General features: G+C 40.4%; 1 protein-coding gene and 1 long non-coding RNA gene across 2 annotated transcripts in view; one reads left to right on the top strand and one right to left on the bottom strand.

Moving 5' to 3' along the window:
* The window catches only part of LOC133371247 (uncharacterized), a 16,125-nt gene extending 15,888 nt beyond the window's left edge, over nt 1-237 (bottom strand). Inside the window, exon 1 of the long non-coding RNA XR_009759280.1 lies at nt 99-237. This is a non-coding gene — a long non-coding RNA (uncharacterized LOC133371247). The remainder of the gene's footprint in view (nt 1-98) is intronic.
* The window catches only part of UPRT (uracil phosphoribosyltransferase homolog), a 23,779-nt gene that overhangs the window by 917 nt on the left and 7,813 nt on the right, over nt 1-15,049 (top strand). Inside the window, exons 2-3 of the mRNA XM_061598452.1 lie at nt 13,275-13,317; nt 14,481-14,550. Of these exons, the coding sequence (XP_061454436.1) occupies nt 13,275-13,317; nt 14,481-14,550 (113 nt within the window). The remainder of the gene's footprint in view (nt 1-13,274; nt 13,318-14,480; nt 14,551-15,049) is intronic.

The following is a 15,049-nucleotide window of genomic DNA, read 5'->3' as shown; positions in this document are numbered from 1 at the left end:
TATACACGTGCGTGTATTGTATGAATGTATATCTTCACATGCTGTTGGAATTTGGCCCCACTAGCAGGGGACCGCCCCAGCCCCCGGTTTCTACATACCTAGTTATAGAGTGAAGTTCTGGGGTCTCTACATCTGGGCGCATAGAACGTGATTTGGAAACTCCTTCTGATCCAGGCCACTGTTGCTGAGCGAAGCTGTGTGTGTGCCCTTTCAAATAAGAAGTGACACGTCCTGTGTTATGCTGTGCAGGAAGGAGGGGTGTGGGTGGTTGTGGGGAGGAATAAACAAAGCAGAAGGGACTTTTTACAGTTTGGTTTTGAGTGTCTGAGATAGCTTAGGAGCAAAGATCACTGGATCAAATCATGCTTCCATCATTAACTTTCTACGTGGGGCTTTGTAAAGAACTGTTCTGCAGCCCCAACATCATTTGAAACATGGGAGTAGTACTGGCCTACCAATTTATATGCTATATAAAGATGAAATATTACGTATGATTGAAGCAGCCATCCAGATTTCCTGTTGCTGGGAGGAGTTTTTGCAAAGGACAGACTTACCAAGTCTTGCTTGTCTTGGGGCTGGCATCCTTTGTCCTTTATGACTGAGCCCTGGGTATAAGGCAGGTGATAGTTTTGAGGGTCAATGCAAAGCAGTGGTTTTGTTACTCTTCCAGTCCTGTGGCAAAAGAGCAAGTCATGGCGCTAGAGTTATGCCTTTAGTTGAGCCTGCAACCACGTTCAGTGAATGAGGAATTGGATGTCCATGCCTGCTGTCTCACTGTTCTTGGCTTGCCCCCAGATCTGGTTTTGTCACGCAAATATGGGCTGTTGTCAACTTGTTCCGTTTCCACTTGATTGCTGCAGTTGGCCAGTATAAGAAGCAATTTTTTGCCCTCTTGGTAGCAAAGAGCTGCAGTGTTACTGTATCTTGGCTAGTTTACTAGAATGAATATTAGATGAGGATAAACCCAGCGTGTGCTTCAGACTTGGCTAATCTCTGAGGGATAGGCGGGGGGGCCCACCTGATGTCATTCAGGTCTTGTACTGCTGTCTGTTAGGCAAAATATTTTAGTGAACAGAAAGATGGTTGGGGCCCAAAGCTAAGTGTAGATAATAGCCTTTTGCTGGTCGGTTGTGGTGAAGTCACTCTTGCATCATGAGAAGTTCAAGAGCAGCTGCACTCATTGCTGTTGCTCCAGAAAGCATTCAGCGTTGATCACTTGACTCATTCCAAGTGAGACTTTGGTTGGACACTGGCCCCACAAATAGTTTATGTTAGTAATATGAGATTTCCAGACCATTTTTAGGGCCATGTCCTCACAAGGCTAGTTTTATTCCAAGTAGGCCCATTGATAGACATGACTAACTTGTGTTCACTAACTTCAGTAGGTCTACCATGAGTAGGTCTTAGTTGAATACAAACCAAGATGCTTAACAGTGATGCAACACATCATTAAAACACAAAGCATATTAAAACAACATAAAACAATACAATCTGATAGTACAGTAGGGCCCCACTCATACGGTGGGTTATATTCCAGACCCCTGCCTAAAAGAGAAACCTGGCATAAAGTGGAACTCCTTCAATAAAATGGCGCCCAGTGCCTGAAAAATGCCGTAAACGCGGAACAAGCACCATATGAGTGGGGCCTTACTCTAATTTTAGCCGCTGTATTAGCAGAAAGCCAAAAAGTGGGCCGCTGAAAAGAGGAGCCCTACTGTAAATATTGTTTTTATTAACACTGTAGTAGTGTTATCTGCTGCTGACATGCATGTATCTTGAACCTATAATTTTTCATTTAGGCATAAATCCCACTAAAGTCAGAGGGTCTTATGCCAAGGTGAATACAGGATTGCAGCCTTGAACAAACCTGATCTTAATTAAGTTTATTTGGGAAATAGGAGTGAGTCTGCTGGATTCAGAATTGGGATGAAAGCTGCATTACTTGAAAAATGGCCCCAAATATCCTTTTTGGATTGTATGGTTAAACATCTCTTACATACAGTTGGAGTAGGAAAATGAGAAGTGAGGTTTTGTTTTTTATATACATATTTGATACTAATCTTAGGCATTTGGTTTGGGTTTAAGTATTTTGTTATTATTTTTCTCATTTAATGAGCGTGGGCCCCTCCAGACAGTACAATCGTAATTTGTGCCTGTGATGCTGTTTGGGGTGGTCATAGGCGATTTCACTTTCAGTAGTGTTTACACCTGGCAAACGTTTGGGGGCAGTCAGATTGCTTCATTTCCAACCAGTGCATATCCTGTAACTTCCTGCTGAAATCCTAAAGCTTTTTTTTGGGGGGGGTTGCCCTCTTTTGTTGTGCTGTAGCCCCTCCAGACAGCAACAACGTGGTAGCATTGGGGAAGCATCACAGAATAAATCCACCACTAATGCACTATTGTGTAAAGAGCATGTTGCAGAGTATACCTGCAATAAAACTCCAGTCTGGAGGGGCCATGTCTGTGTGCGCAAGGGTTTAACAGACAAAAATAAAGTGTTTTTCTTCTTAAAAATAATAAATGAGGAGAGACCAACCAGATCAGCCTTATGTGCACACTGGTCTGTTTGTGGAGTGCCTGTATCATTGGTGTGGGTGTGCCCACTCTTTGCTATATGAATGGTCTTGATGGCCAGGTAAGTGGCTTGATCAGCCCTGAATTTCCCTCGTCTGTTGGATCTTATTTTAATCTTTCCATGATGCATCTAACTGGGTGTATATTCCTCTTTTAGGTTGCTGTTATCTGCAGCAAGTTCCTGTCTTGACTTGGATCTTGGACATAGTTGGGCTTAGGTAGATGTGGGGTTACTAAGAGGGCTACATCTTTGACAAATGCGAGTTGGAAGCCAGGCTCCATTTCCTTCACCAGTGCAGGGGCCTCTTTTCCTATATATTTCTTCAAAACTAGAAACAGGAGAATCCTGTTTACATTGACACCACACAGCAAAATAAATGACTGGTCTTGCCAAAGCTTTTTCCTCTGAGACAAAGGATGTATATTTGCGAAGTGTTGTGCAGCTGTGCTCTGAAGTATGTACTTTGAAGTGAATTGTTTCAATTCATGCATTTGGGCAAAATGACACTGGGATTATCTCAAACTATGATGCTTTGCAACCAAAGTAAATATGATTTTATTAAAGTTATTAGATTTATATCCTCTGAAGATCTGTTCAAGATAAATTGGCAATCACAATAAATCTGAAATATTGGAAGCCACGTAATCCTCAATACACTGCCATACATTAGAGTTGGGGATATGCTCGATCATATTAGTTTCAAGACAAATGTGATGTACAGCACACTCTGAATTCTGAATGTCTTGTCTTCTCATATGCCAGCAGTTCACTGGCTTGGTTCAATGTTTATGTAGTTTGTGGTAACTATTCCTTTTTGCATCTATGTTTTCATAATTGGCCAGATTTTGTTTTTTAAAAAGTTAAGGTGAATTTAGGATGAAGGCTTATGTTTTCCTGAGTTGTAGCTGCAGCTGTTCTATTGGAGGAGCATATGGAAAGCTTGGGCTCTCACTTAATATTTAAAAAACTCAAAGTGCTTCATCAGTAGGTGCAAACTAGTCCCTCTGTAGCACCATCAATCCAGCTCTATGGTGTGATGCTGGAGAATGTTGATCACTTCCCCTATCTTGGCAGCCATATCTCTGTAAAAGCTGACGATGCTGAAATTCAACATCGTGTGAGCTTTGCGACTGCCACGTTCTCCCAAATGAAGTGTAGAGTGTTTGAGGATCAGGATATTCCCAGGGAGACCAAAATGCTTATTTACAAAGCTATTGTACTACCAACCTTACTGTACGCCTGTGAAACATGGACCATTTATAAATGCCACTCCCAACTTCATGAAAGATTCCACCAACGCTGCCTCCGGAAAATTCTGCGAATTACTTGGGAAGACAGACGGACTAATGTTAGCTTTCTGGAAGAAGCAAAGACTACCAGTGTTGAAACAATGGTCCTTCAACATCAACTTCGCTGGACCGGCCATGTTGTTCAAATGCTTGATCACCGTCTTCCAAAACTGCTACTTTACTCCCAACTTAAGGATGGAAAATGGAATATCGGTGGACAACAAAAGAGGTTTAAAGATGTTCTTAAAGCGAATCTAAAAAAAGTAACATGAACATTGACAACTGGGAAGTCTTGGCCAATGAACGTCCCAAATGGAGGTCAGCTATTATCAAAGGTGCTATGGACTTCGAAGAAGCACAAATGCAGGGCGAACGGGACAAACAAGCCAAGTGAAAGACACATCAAACAAATCCTCATCGTGACCATCTTCCATCTGGAAATCTATGTCCTCACTGTGGGAGGCTGTGTGGATCCAGAATTGGCCTCCACAGTCACTTATGGACCCACTGTTAAAGACCTTATCTTGGAAGACAGTCTTACTCAGCCACAAGTGATCGCCAATGAATGAATGATTGGTAAAACTCTTGCAGTAGCTACTTTCTTACTAATGCTTGATTTTGAATGTACATGTTTAAGCATATGTAATGCACATGGTAAGAAACTAGCAAGCTGTAGATGGCATCATGATTAGTTGTGTGCTTCAGGGCAAGAAGAACTATTGCTTGCATTTTCTGACATCACACATTTATTATAGCCGCACCCAGTAGTGCCATTGTTTTTTGGGTTGTCAGTATTTCCATTTCAAAATTCTCTTTTCTGGATCTTAATGAAATTCCTTCCTATTAGGACTGCAACACTCACGTTTCTTGTGGTTATTCAGATTTATTTTGTAAAATCCAGTTCAATAAACTTGTAATTAAAGGAACATGTTTCATGACTTTGTTGCAAGAGAAAAGAGTGATTTGACCAGTCTAGTCTGCTGTAGAATAAGGCATTTATATACAGGTATACAAGCAAAATAAAAATATAGAAATGGCATGATGTTGGCATGAAATTGAGAGAAGAGCAGGGGAAAATCTCAGTGATTTTCTACTTAAAAAGCCCTCTTGCTCCAGATGTTCAAGTATACCTAGTTCACTCCTATATAGCACTGGACAGGCCTATTCAGTGTACACCAGGGGAATCTCAAGTCTGGGTACCAAATGTGACCCTCCAAACCTTTTAAATTGGACACTGGGACTCTCCCTGGGCCTGTTTTTAACCCTCCTTGAGAGTTTATGCCAAGGCAGAAGATGTCCTTGAACTCCAATGATGTCTTATGGAGGATAGAGAGGGGTGTGAGTTAAAGTTAAATACAAGCTAGCTTACAGTACAAAGGTAAAATTACATAGGAACATTGGATCATAGGAAGCTGCCTTATTCTGAGTCAGACCATTGGTCCATCTAGTTCAGTACTGTGTACACTGACTGGCAGCGGCTCTCCAAGATTTCAGGCAGGATTCTCTCCTGCCATACGTGGAGATACGATGGATTGAACCTGGGGCCTTGTGCATGCAAGGCAGATGCTCTGCCACTGAGCTATGGCCCCAATTTATACCCATTGCTCTGCCAGTTTTGCTTCTGATCTCGCGCACCACTGACGTGGCCCCTGGAACATTGCTGTGGGCTAGAAAAGGTTCTCCACTGTGGTGTAAACCAAGAACACACTTTTATACACTATGGCTCTTCTATAGCTGAATATTTTTATTGGAACCTGACAATGTGGATAAGGTGCTTGGTTGTATTCAGCTGACCATTTGTATGCTTGACCCCTTGCCCTTTTTCATGCAGGGCATGTCCATCTGTATCTAGGAGTTGTAAATTTATTTATTTTGGTAATTTATATACTGCTTATACGAGAGACTAAAAAAGCCTTATTGAGAGAAGAACATGTTCCATTCTCTTTAACTTGCCATAATTTGACTGCTCCCAAAGAAACCAATCCTGGACCCAGACAGTGTTAACAACAGGCCAGTGGTTGACATTCCCTGCCCTGGAAAGGTGATCAAGAGAGTTTGTGACAACTCCAATCACTCTTGGATGAAACTGATTATCTAGAACAGTGATTCTCAAATGGTGCGCCCAGGCACACTGGGCACCCTAAGAGGTGGCTAGGTGTGCCTCAAATATTATGAAAGTATATTTTAAAAATGAGAAGAAATCCATTTGTATAGGGTAAGTAATAGTTTTCTATAGTTTGTTATTTTTATTCATAGTTTAAAATATATTAATATATTTTTAATTTTGTACACTAAATGTGCCAGAAAATTTTTATATGTTTTACAGTGCGCTGTGAACCACAAAAGTTTGAGAACCACTGATCTAGAACCATGTCAATAGGGCTTTAGGCCTGGTTTTGGAAAAACTGCCGCAGTTGCCCTGTTATCAAGAGTGATATAGCAGGTTTCTGACCCTGTTGATTTTCCTGGACCTGTCAGTAGCTTTCTATCAGGATATATGTTTTTAATTTTGGGGGTATGTGGGAAGGGTTTTGATTTTCTGGGGTTTGGGTGTTTTTTTTTAAGTAATTGAATATTACTTCTGAGATGTCTTGATAGGATTTATGTCACAAAAGGCAGGATATAACAGTTGTGATAAGTAAAACATGCAGGGGAACATCGGTAGTGATGGGCAAGCTGCCTTTCAAGACTCTTTATTTGCTATTATTGGCCTTGACAGGGATAAGTTAATGATGAGAAAGATCTGTGATGGGATCTTATGTATATATATATTTTCTTGAAAGCAGACACAGGGGCTCTGAATTTCATTGAAGTAGTCACTCGGGCAAGGGGAGTTTAATCTCAGTGTTCCATGCATCTCTATTCTAAATCGCCAGGTGGGAAGAAATAGTATCTGCTTTTAAAGTTAAATAAGAATTGAGGGAATGTGCATCAGGTGTACTTCAGCCCTAAATGAAGAACTCCTGGTAGGTTACCAAGGAACTTGAGGTTTCCCTGGGACAAAGTGTGGAAATCACTGTAGCATCTTATCAAGTCTGGTGTAGAGGAACCTTCAATCCTATTAATCTACACTTACGGGAATCTAGCATTTCCCTTGGGTTCTGCCCAGGTGAAGGAAGAGTTGAAACACTTGTTGTGCTGCTGCTGCTTTGTTGCACAGTTGGCCTTTTCCTTTGTAGTTGAAAGTGTTGACCACAGTGGTATTTCAGGGACATGCATATCAAATACGTCAGTGGACTGTTTCACAGTTGTAACTGCTGAATATTTGCAGATGTATCTTGTTTATAGCTGTGTGCTGAGTTTGCTGGGGAGTGGGATTTACAGTCTCATAAAACACTTATTCCCAGCACAGATTATATTGCCTGATTTCAAGGCTAATACTGGTAGTGCTGTAGTTTACAATGAAAAAAGGATTTGGAGGCAGTTGGACTTGAGAACTGGTTTCCATAGAAGCCGCTCCAAGCAGTGAGTTTCTATTAGAACAAAATCCACAGTTAACAGGAGGTAAATTTAACAGCTGGCACTGTGTATAAGGCTGCAGATTGTTTTAACTATTTATACCTGTACCCTGAACAAGCAGCAAAAGTGGCACATTTTTAGAGTAGGGGAACAACTTTATTAAGGAATGGACCATTCTTGACCATTAAACAGGAGTTTATAGCTGCTAGGTGCTTATGCTCTGCTTAGGTTCATAGACATGCGGGCAAATTAATAGTGCAGGCCTTCTTTATGAGAGGATTGTACACGTGGGAAGGATTTTTGCATCATCTGCACATTTCACTGCTGACTTTTAATTCTGATCAGAATACGCAGAATGTCACCATTTTAGATTTTCCTGTTGTGATTGTGCATTTTATTTCAGTAGAGTACACTAAGGTTGAAAATGGAAATGGACTGCCTTCAAGTCAATTCCGACTTACGGCGACCCCATGAATAGGGTTTTCATGGTAAGCGGTATTCGGAGGTGGTTTACCACTGCCTTCCTCTGAGGCTGAGAGGCAGCGAGTGGCCCAAGGTCACCCAGGGAGCTTCATGGCTGTGTGGGGATTCAAACCTTGGTCTCCCAGGTCATAGTCCAACACCTTAACCACTATGCCACACTGGCTCTCACGCTAAGGTTAAAAAGATACAAAAAAATAAAAGCAAGTCAGTGTTAACCATAAAATCAGAAAGCTTGCTTGAAATGCCTGCTGAAATAAAAATGTCTTCATTAAATGCCAGAAGTTAAACAGGGAGGGGTGGCCTGTCCGATCTCAGCTGGGAGGGAACTGCACAGAGCAGAGTCCACAATACTGAGTGCGTGGCTCCTGATGGATACCAGGCAGGCAATGGAGGAACTACTAACAGTGACTCCCCTAAAGACCTCAGTGATTGGGCACAGATTTAAGGGGTCATATGATCCTTAAGATATCCTGGACCCAAATTAAGGGCCTTGCAAATTAATACAAGAACCTTGAACTTGGCCCAGTAGCATATGGGCAGCCAATGCAAACTTTCCAGCACTGGAGTTACGTGCTGGTCAGTCTGTCCCCACCAACAGTCGAGTCACAGTAACAAAATGATTGTTACATATAACTAGGTGCCAGTGCTGAAGTAGACCCTAGTGAAATCCACAAAAGCTGATGCTATAATAAATTTGTAGTCTTTAAGGTGCCACAAGACTCTTCATTTTTATATAATAACAAACCAGTTAAGCCCTAACTAATGCACTTTGGGGTTTAAAAAGTGTGAAAGTACCTAGGGGTATTGGGGCACACCCCTTCTAAGAGAATGTCAAGCAGTTTTTATAAACATCCCCTCAAAAAATCCGAAAACTGCATATGCCTGTTCCACACTCAATGTTATCACTTCTTGAATTTACAGGGGCTTGAGAAGGCACTTCTGTCAGTCTCCTGTTCTCTGGCCACTCAGCAAATCCTAATCCAGAAGCGTAGCTCTGGCATAGAGGTCCCTCCCTGGACTGCCTGCTTGTCAGCCCTACTAGGAAGGCTCCTACTCCCATCATGCTGCTTACCCAGTACAGCCAGTATTGCAGATTAGGGAGGAGTCAGGCTTGCTTCAAGAAGAATCCTATGTGGTAGCCTTAGCCTTATTCTGAGCATGCTCAGAGCTGTTTCCCTGAGGGCTAGATTTCCTCATTGGTAACCAGAGAAGCAAGTGCAACAGGGAGTGTTTTATACTTTGAGGAGCTCTTTTTATTTTAGTATTTTTTGTGTGTGACCTTGATAGGCAGAAAGAGCAAACGAACAACAGTGAGTCTCTTTCTATAATAAATAGCAACTTTTAATTAACCATTTTGCATTTATTTTTGTGAATTGTGGAATTGGGAGGAGAAATAAGGATGGCGTGTTTGTGTGTTGCAACAAACTATTAACCATTTTCCTGTACTCACATTAAAAGCTGGGTGGGGCAGGGCAGGGTGATCTGAGCCACTTGCAATTCCAGATCAAAAAACATCCTTCCCTAAACTCAGAAGCAGAGTTGATTTGATTTAAATCAAATTGCTTCAAATCATGATTGAAATCACTTCTCTGAATGACTCAATTTTAATGATTTAAATTGCAGTTTAAATCATCAGTGTGGTGTAGTGGTTAGAGTGTTGGATTACAACCTGGGAAACTAGGGTTCAAATCCCCACATAGCCATGAAGCTCACTGGGTGACCTTGGGCCAATCACTGCCTCTCAGCCTCAGAGGAAGGTAATGGTAAACCACCTCTGAATACTGCTTACCATGAAAACCCTATTCATAGGGTAGGAATCGACTTGAAGGCAGTCCATTCTCATTTTAAAATCACTAGTGAGTAGCTAACTGTTCTTTGTTAACTGATTCTGAGCATCCATTCTTGCTTTAAGAAAGTAAGTTCTTCCAAGTGATTTCTAGGATAGCTAAACAGGAGATATAATGAGGCTTAGCGTTATTAAATATATTATCTGGCCTGCAGAAGGATTTTAGCATCTTAGTTTCTGATTACTCATTTGCTGAGCATTGCACAAGGGGTGGTAGCACAGTATTGGAAGGATTTTTAGAGGAGCAGACATGCCCACTTGGCAGACAAGACAAAAATTGTTTGAGCCATGCTCACACATGAAGCCAGTACATACCTGATGTTGCATCTATGAGATTTCCGTGCAGTAATCACCAAACTATAATGGTTAGGACAGCAGACTCAGATGTAGTTAATCATTGTGTCCAGCTTGCAACACTTTCCAGTGTGGAATATGGGTATCCTTTGGTTTTGGCAAACACCACAGGTACATAGTCTGTGCATGAGAGTTAGGTGCTTTGAGCGCAAGGAAAATACCTTAACTATGCTTCATGCGTTCTCTAGGTGATGTGACCTTGTTTTGTTGGGAAAGGCAAAAAGTTGGCTTGGGGTACAAGGAACATATTTCAACATGTGTCAGATACATTTTTGACATTGGCAGAAGCCCCAACACATATCCGTAGCAATACTATGGTGCTGTTTGAAAGGTTTGTAGTACTTTTGTATGATAGAAGTAATGGATTGTGTGAAGTCAATGAGGCCGGGCAGCATCTGTTTTCAAGAAGGTCATGATTCCTGGAGAATATTCCACCAGCACAGGTAGTTCTCATACAGATGTAACCTATCAAGGAAGAAATAAATGGGGAAAATATTTCAAAACAATCCACAGTTAACAAGTTCTGCAGACTGATGTTGGGACAAGAAAAATGGCACTGAAATGGATAACTGTCAGCCAAGCTCAAGAAAAAAATGTATGAACTGATACCCTAAGTAAGGTATGCAGGGTCCTGTGGAAATGCTACAAGGCCAGCCTTAATTGAACCATTCTTTGCCACTGGGAAGGAAAATGTTTCAGAAATAATTCATTGTCAAAAACAGCAGTGACATTCCTCAAAGTTAACATAAGCCTTAAATAGGACAACTTCCTACGTTTCTAGTTTATCTATAAATTAGGGTCATGGCCATGGTCGTATTACATCCAATAATACTGTATCAATTTGCACACATAGCTACATAAGTTTTAAACTTTCTTTTTTGGTTGAATCAGTGATAAATATAAAATGAATATATACAACAATGAGTGTTCAGAGACTGTATATTGCATTATTTAAATATACCTGAGTAATTTACTAGAAAGTGTTAGAGTGATGTTATACGATTTCATTCTACATTGGGAACATGCACCTCCTTGTTTTGTATTTATTGTGTGTGTCAGGAATGGGGCACTTTGACTCACCTATCAATCACCTGTATTATTAGTATTAGTATTCATTTATTGGTTGCTTTATACAATAAAAAGTCTCAGCTCCACTTGATAAAATAAAATGCATAAACAATTTTTTAAATCTGTTTTTAATCTTAGATGATGTTTTGAACGCTTTTTTAAGAAACTTTTTTAAAGATGTTTTGTTTTGATGTGTTTTAAAGTTTGTTTTTATGATGTTTTAAAGTTTTTAGTGCTTTTGTTTGCCGGGAAGAAGGGTGGGATATCAATCAATCAATTTAAGAACAGTGGGTTTTTTTAAAAAAATGACATTTGACATCATCTGAAGCATTTTCCTTTACCCACGCAATCTGAAATCAATCCGCATGGGCAACTGAAGCATGTATCTGTGAGCTTGCTGTGAGTGCCAATCAGGTGGTCACAGCTTATAGCAAGCCCTGCTTGGGACATGGATCGATGGCACTACAGAGCTTCCAGTAGGGAACTGGGTTCCTTGGCCAGTGAGGCTTGTTGTCAGCTCTAATCAGCTGATTGATGCTGATAGCGAGCCTTGCAAAGATTGGCTACACTACAGAGTTCCTGATCATCTAATTCTGTTGGACCTATCATCGTCAGTGGGAACATTCTTTTGATATTGAGAATGCTTATAAACATGTGAACAGTATAAAATTGAAACTGAACTTATTTCACAACAAGTAGATGTGAGGGTAGAACCGTATTGGGAAATGTTCAGGTATTATCACTGCATGTCCATGGCAAGTTTGGTGCATATAACTCAAAGTGCATGGGTTTGTTTAAAATCCTGGCTTAACCACTCCACTATAACCTAACAGCTCTTTGAAAAACAATTCAGTATTTTGTTCATTTATTTTAGTTACCTGGCTGTTAGAATGCAGAGATGCATTCTAAATTAAAAAATGTGTGTCAAATTTACACTCTAGGCCATGAGAGTTTTTGGCACAATACCTTTGTGCCATAGGATTCTTGTTTGGTTTTACAGCATATAGAGTAACTGTTAACGTCATAAGAAACACCAGCAATGCTTAAATATTAAAGCCACACTGTTACAAATTAGCTTGAAGTGTAGCCTTTGTACCAGAGGCCTCTTATAGGTTTATCCCTGAAGATCTTAAAGTGAGCGTAATAAGCAGGTGTTCGAAAACACATAATAATGTTCCTGGATGCTGCAGGATTCACCATAGCATGTGTTTGGTGGCAACCTTGGGTATCCTGCTGTTTAATCTGTGAAATGCCCTTGAGTTGCTAGCTGTTTGTTGTGAACTTCTCTTTCTCACATGTTGTTATAATTTCTTTAGAAAGAGACTAGTAATGCACTTTTTTGTCAGAACCTTTCAAGTCACCCACCTGAAAACCACTGGAAGAAACTAATTGCAATAAAATGAATCTACTTATGGTGTCCAGCTTTGAATAATATTTCCTGTAAAGTGACTGAGTTCAAACATGGGAATCCATGGTTTAGTGCGTGACAGCTGGGAGAAGTTTGAAAGGCTTTCGTTTTGCTTTCCCTTAAACACAAGCGTGTTGTGTCAGAACTGGGGCTAGTGGTTTACGCTAACCACATTTAACCACTTCAAACCATGGAGTTGGCTTGTTTAACCTAATCATAATTTTAAACAGTGATCCCCATTTTTTTAACACAACAGTGTTTACAAGAAATTGAAAGCTTCCAACAGTGTGGGAGGAGAGTGTACAAGCCTGGGACTAGTAGGTTCATTAATGCTATGCTAAACCATTGTTTAATGTTATATATGATTGTGGCCGTTGTCATGAGGTGGAAGAATCTTGTTTGTAGCTAAGTGTATCTTCACATAGACTAAAGAAAGACTAAACACTAAGGAACCCATGGACTATTACTTCACTTTCTGGATTTAGATTGTCTGGTTACATAAGAGAATAGAAAACAGTAAAATGTGGGCTTTACACCCATAGAGCTAAAGTGTAGCTCTGTGGCCTTATTGATAATCAGTAAGATCCCGGCTGGTAAATGTTCTCAGGAAACATGTTGGCTCCACCCCTAATGACTAATTAGTGATGTCACTTCAAATAGGTGAATCTAAAAGGCAAGACTTTACATTATATTAGAAGGGAAAGAGATGTAGGCATTTACACTTGTTTATTGCATTGCTTACTTATATTTACATTGGATAATCCTACTAAAAATGTTTGTGTTTTTCTCCAGGACAGCCAGCAGAGGTGACTTTGTATTTTCTGCTGATCGCCTAGTAAGTGAACGTATACTGTGTGGTGTTATTAGAAAAGAGTTCAGTTTTCTTTAAATTTGCTGCTTATTTGAAAATCCAAAATCTGTCACTGATAGTCTTAATGCTTAATCCTAAACACATCTGCTTTGATGTCAATGGGAATGGCTTAATTACAGTAAATATGGTTAGGATTGGGCTATTAAGATCTTAAACCTAAATTAAAAGCTGATCTAAAAACAAACTCAGACTTGCTTTTTCCAGTGATGGGATTAGTTTCTTGCAGAGTTTGTTGCACAGAACAGGTAAAGCAAACTCTTTAGCTTTTAGCTGTTAAAGAAACACAGTGGAGTCCTGACTAAATGACATTTTCAGGATGAGTTTACTTACCATGATCCCATTTTAAATAACGGGCAGTCACTACTATGCAGAGAATCTCCTGTCATTCTTTAATGCCAGCATGTTCTTAGAAATACCCTCTCACATGATAATAGAAAACCACATGAAATTATTCTCTTTACAAATTATTTTCTTCTATTTCATGATGGAAGTACGCATTAATGTAAAGTAATGAAATCAGGATTTTTCTTGGTTACATTTTCCTGTATACCCACACTTGGGGTCACTTTACATATGACATTTTTGCTACACATATATGCTGTGTGTGTGTATTGAGGATATGTGATTGTGTGGGTCTTGCCTTGACCACTCCTGGAATGTGGCTCCCAAAAGCTTGCTAACAGGGTAATGTAGCCCTCACCCAGAAAAGGTTACTTGACCTTCAGATAAAGGAAGGATAAGGTGATATTACAGTTTACACTGAATAGTTGTGAAAGCATCTAGGCAAAGGGAACTTAAGCTATGAGTCTTTTGCAGGAGTGTAGAAGAAACAATAGCTTTGAAGTCTTGTTTTGTTTCCTGCTTTCTAGTATGTAAATGTCACGTGTACAGTATGCCATGCAAACAATAGCTGAAGTGATCTGCAAGTGGTGCAGGGGGTGGAATGAAGTATGTTGTGCTTAATGTCTGAACAGTCCAAGGGATTGCAGGGAGCAGTTAGGCTGTGTGCTTGCAGTGAAGGTTTGTCAGCATTTGAAACTGGAGCCTTGCTGTAAAAGTGTATCTTGTTCTCCCCAAATTTCCCCCATCACACAATTTGAATTCTTCCCTCCTCCCCCCCTTTACAGATCAGGCTTGTGGTTGAAGAGGGATTAAATCAGCTGCCATACACAGAATGCACAGTAACCACTCCAACAGGTAAGGGGAAAAGTGTGCTTAGGCTAGCAGGTGCGGTGAACAGTGATATGGTGTAAAGCTAAAACAGGTTGATATTTTGTGGATGATCTGTTATGAAGTTAGCAGCAGAAAGGGCGTTATTATTTTACTGATAAGATATTTAAAACATGCTAATCTTGTAAAACAAAAATGATTCTAAGATATAACATAACACAGGCAAAGCCTTTGCTGGTAGAAAGTGACCCACCAAGTCCAGTGCACCAGCCGTGTATGAGGCTTCTCAGGTAACTGACAACCTACCCTCTCATTTTTATAGACTGAGGCTGGCAGTAAAATGGGAAGGTGATTGAGCCCTAGTGTGGTATGGTGGCTTGCAAGTTACTGCATGGGTACTTGTGGAGTGCTTTGAACCCAAAGTCATATAAAGGTTAAGTGGCATTAGTTGATTTATCTTCTACCAGATTTGTCTGCAGCAAGTTCTTTAGATGCTGTAAGTCCTCCCCCCCCCCACAACTATAGG

The sequence above is a fragment of the Rhineura floridana genome, chromosome 16 (genome assembly GCF_030035675.1).
Source record: "Rhineura floridana isolate rRhiFlo1 chromosome 16, rRhiFlo1.hap2, whole genome shotgun sequence".
Lineage (NCBI taxonomy): Eukaryota > Metazoa > Chordata > Lepidosauria > Squamata > Rhineuridae > Rhineura > Rhineura floridana.
This window is presented reverse-complemented; position numbering and strand designations above follow the sequence as displayed.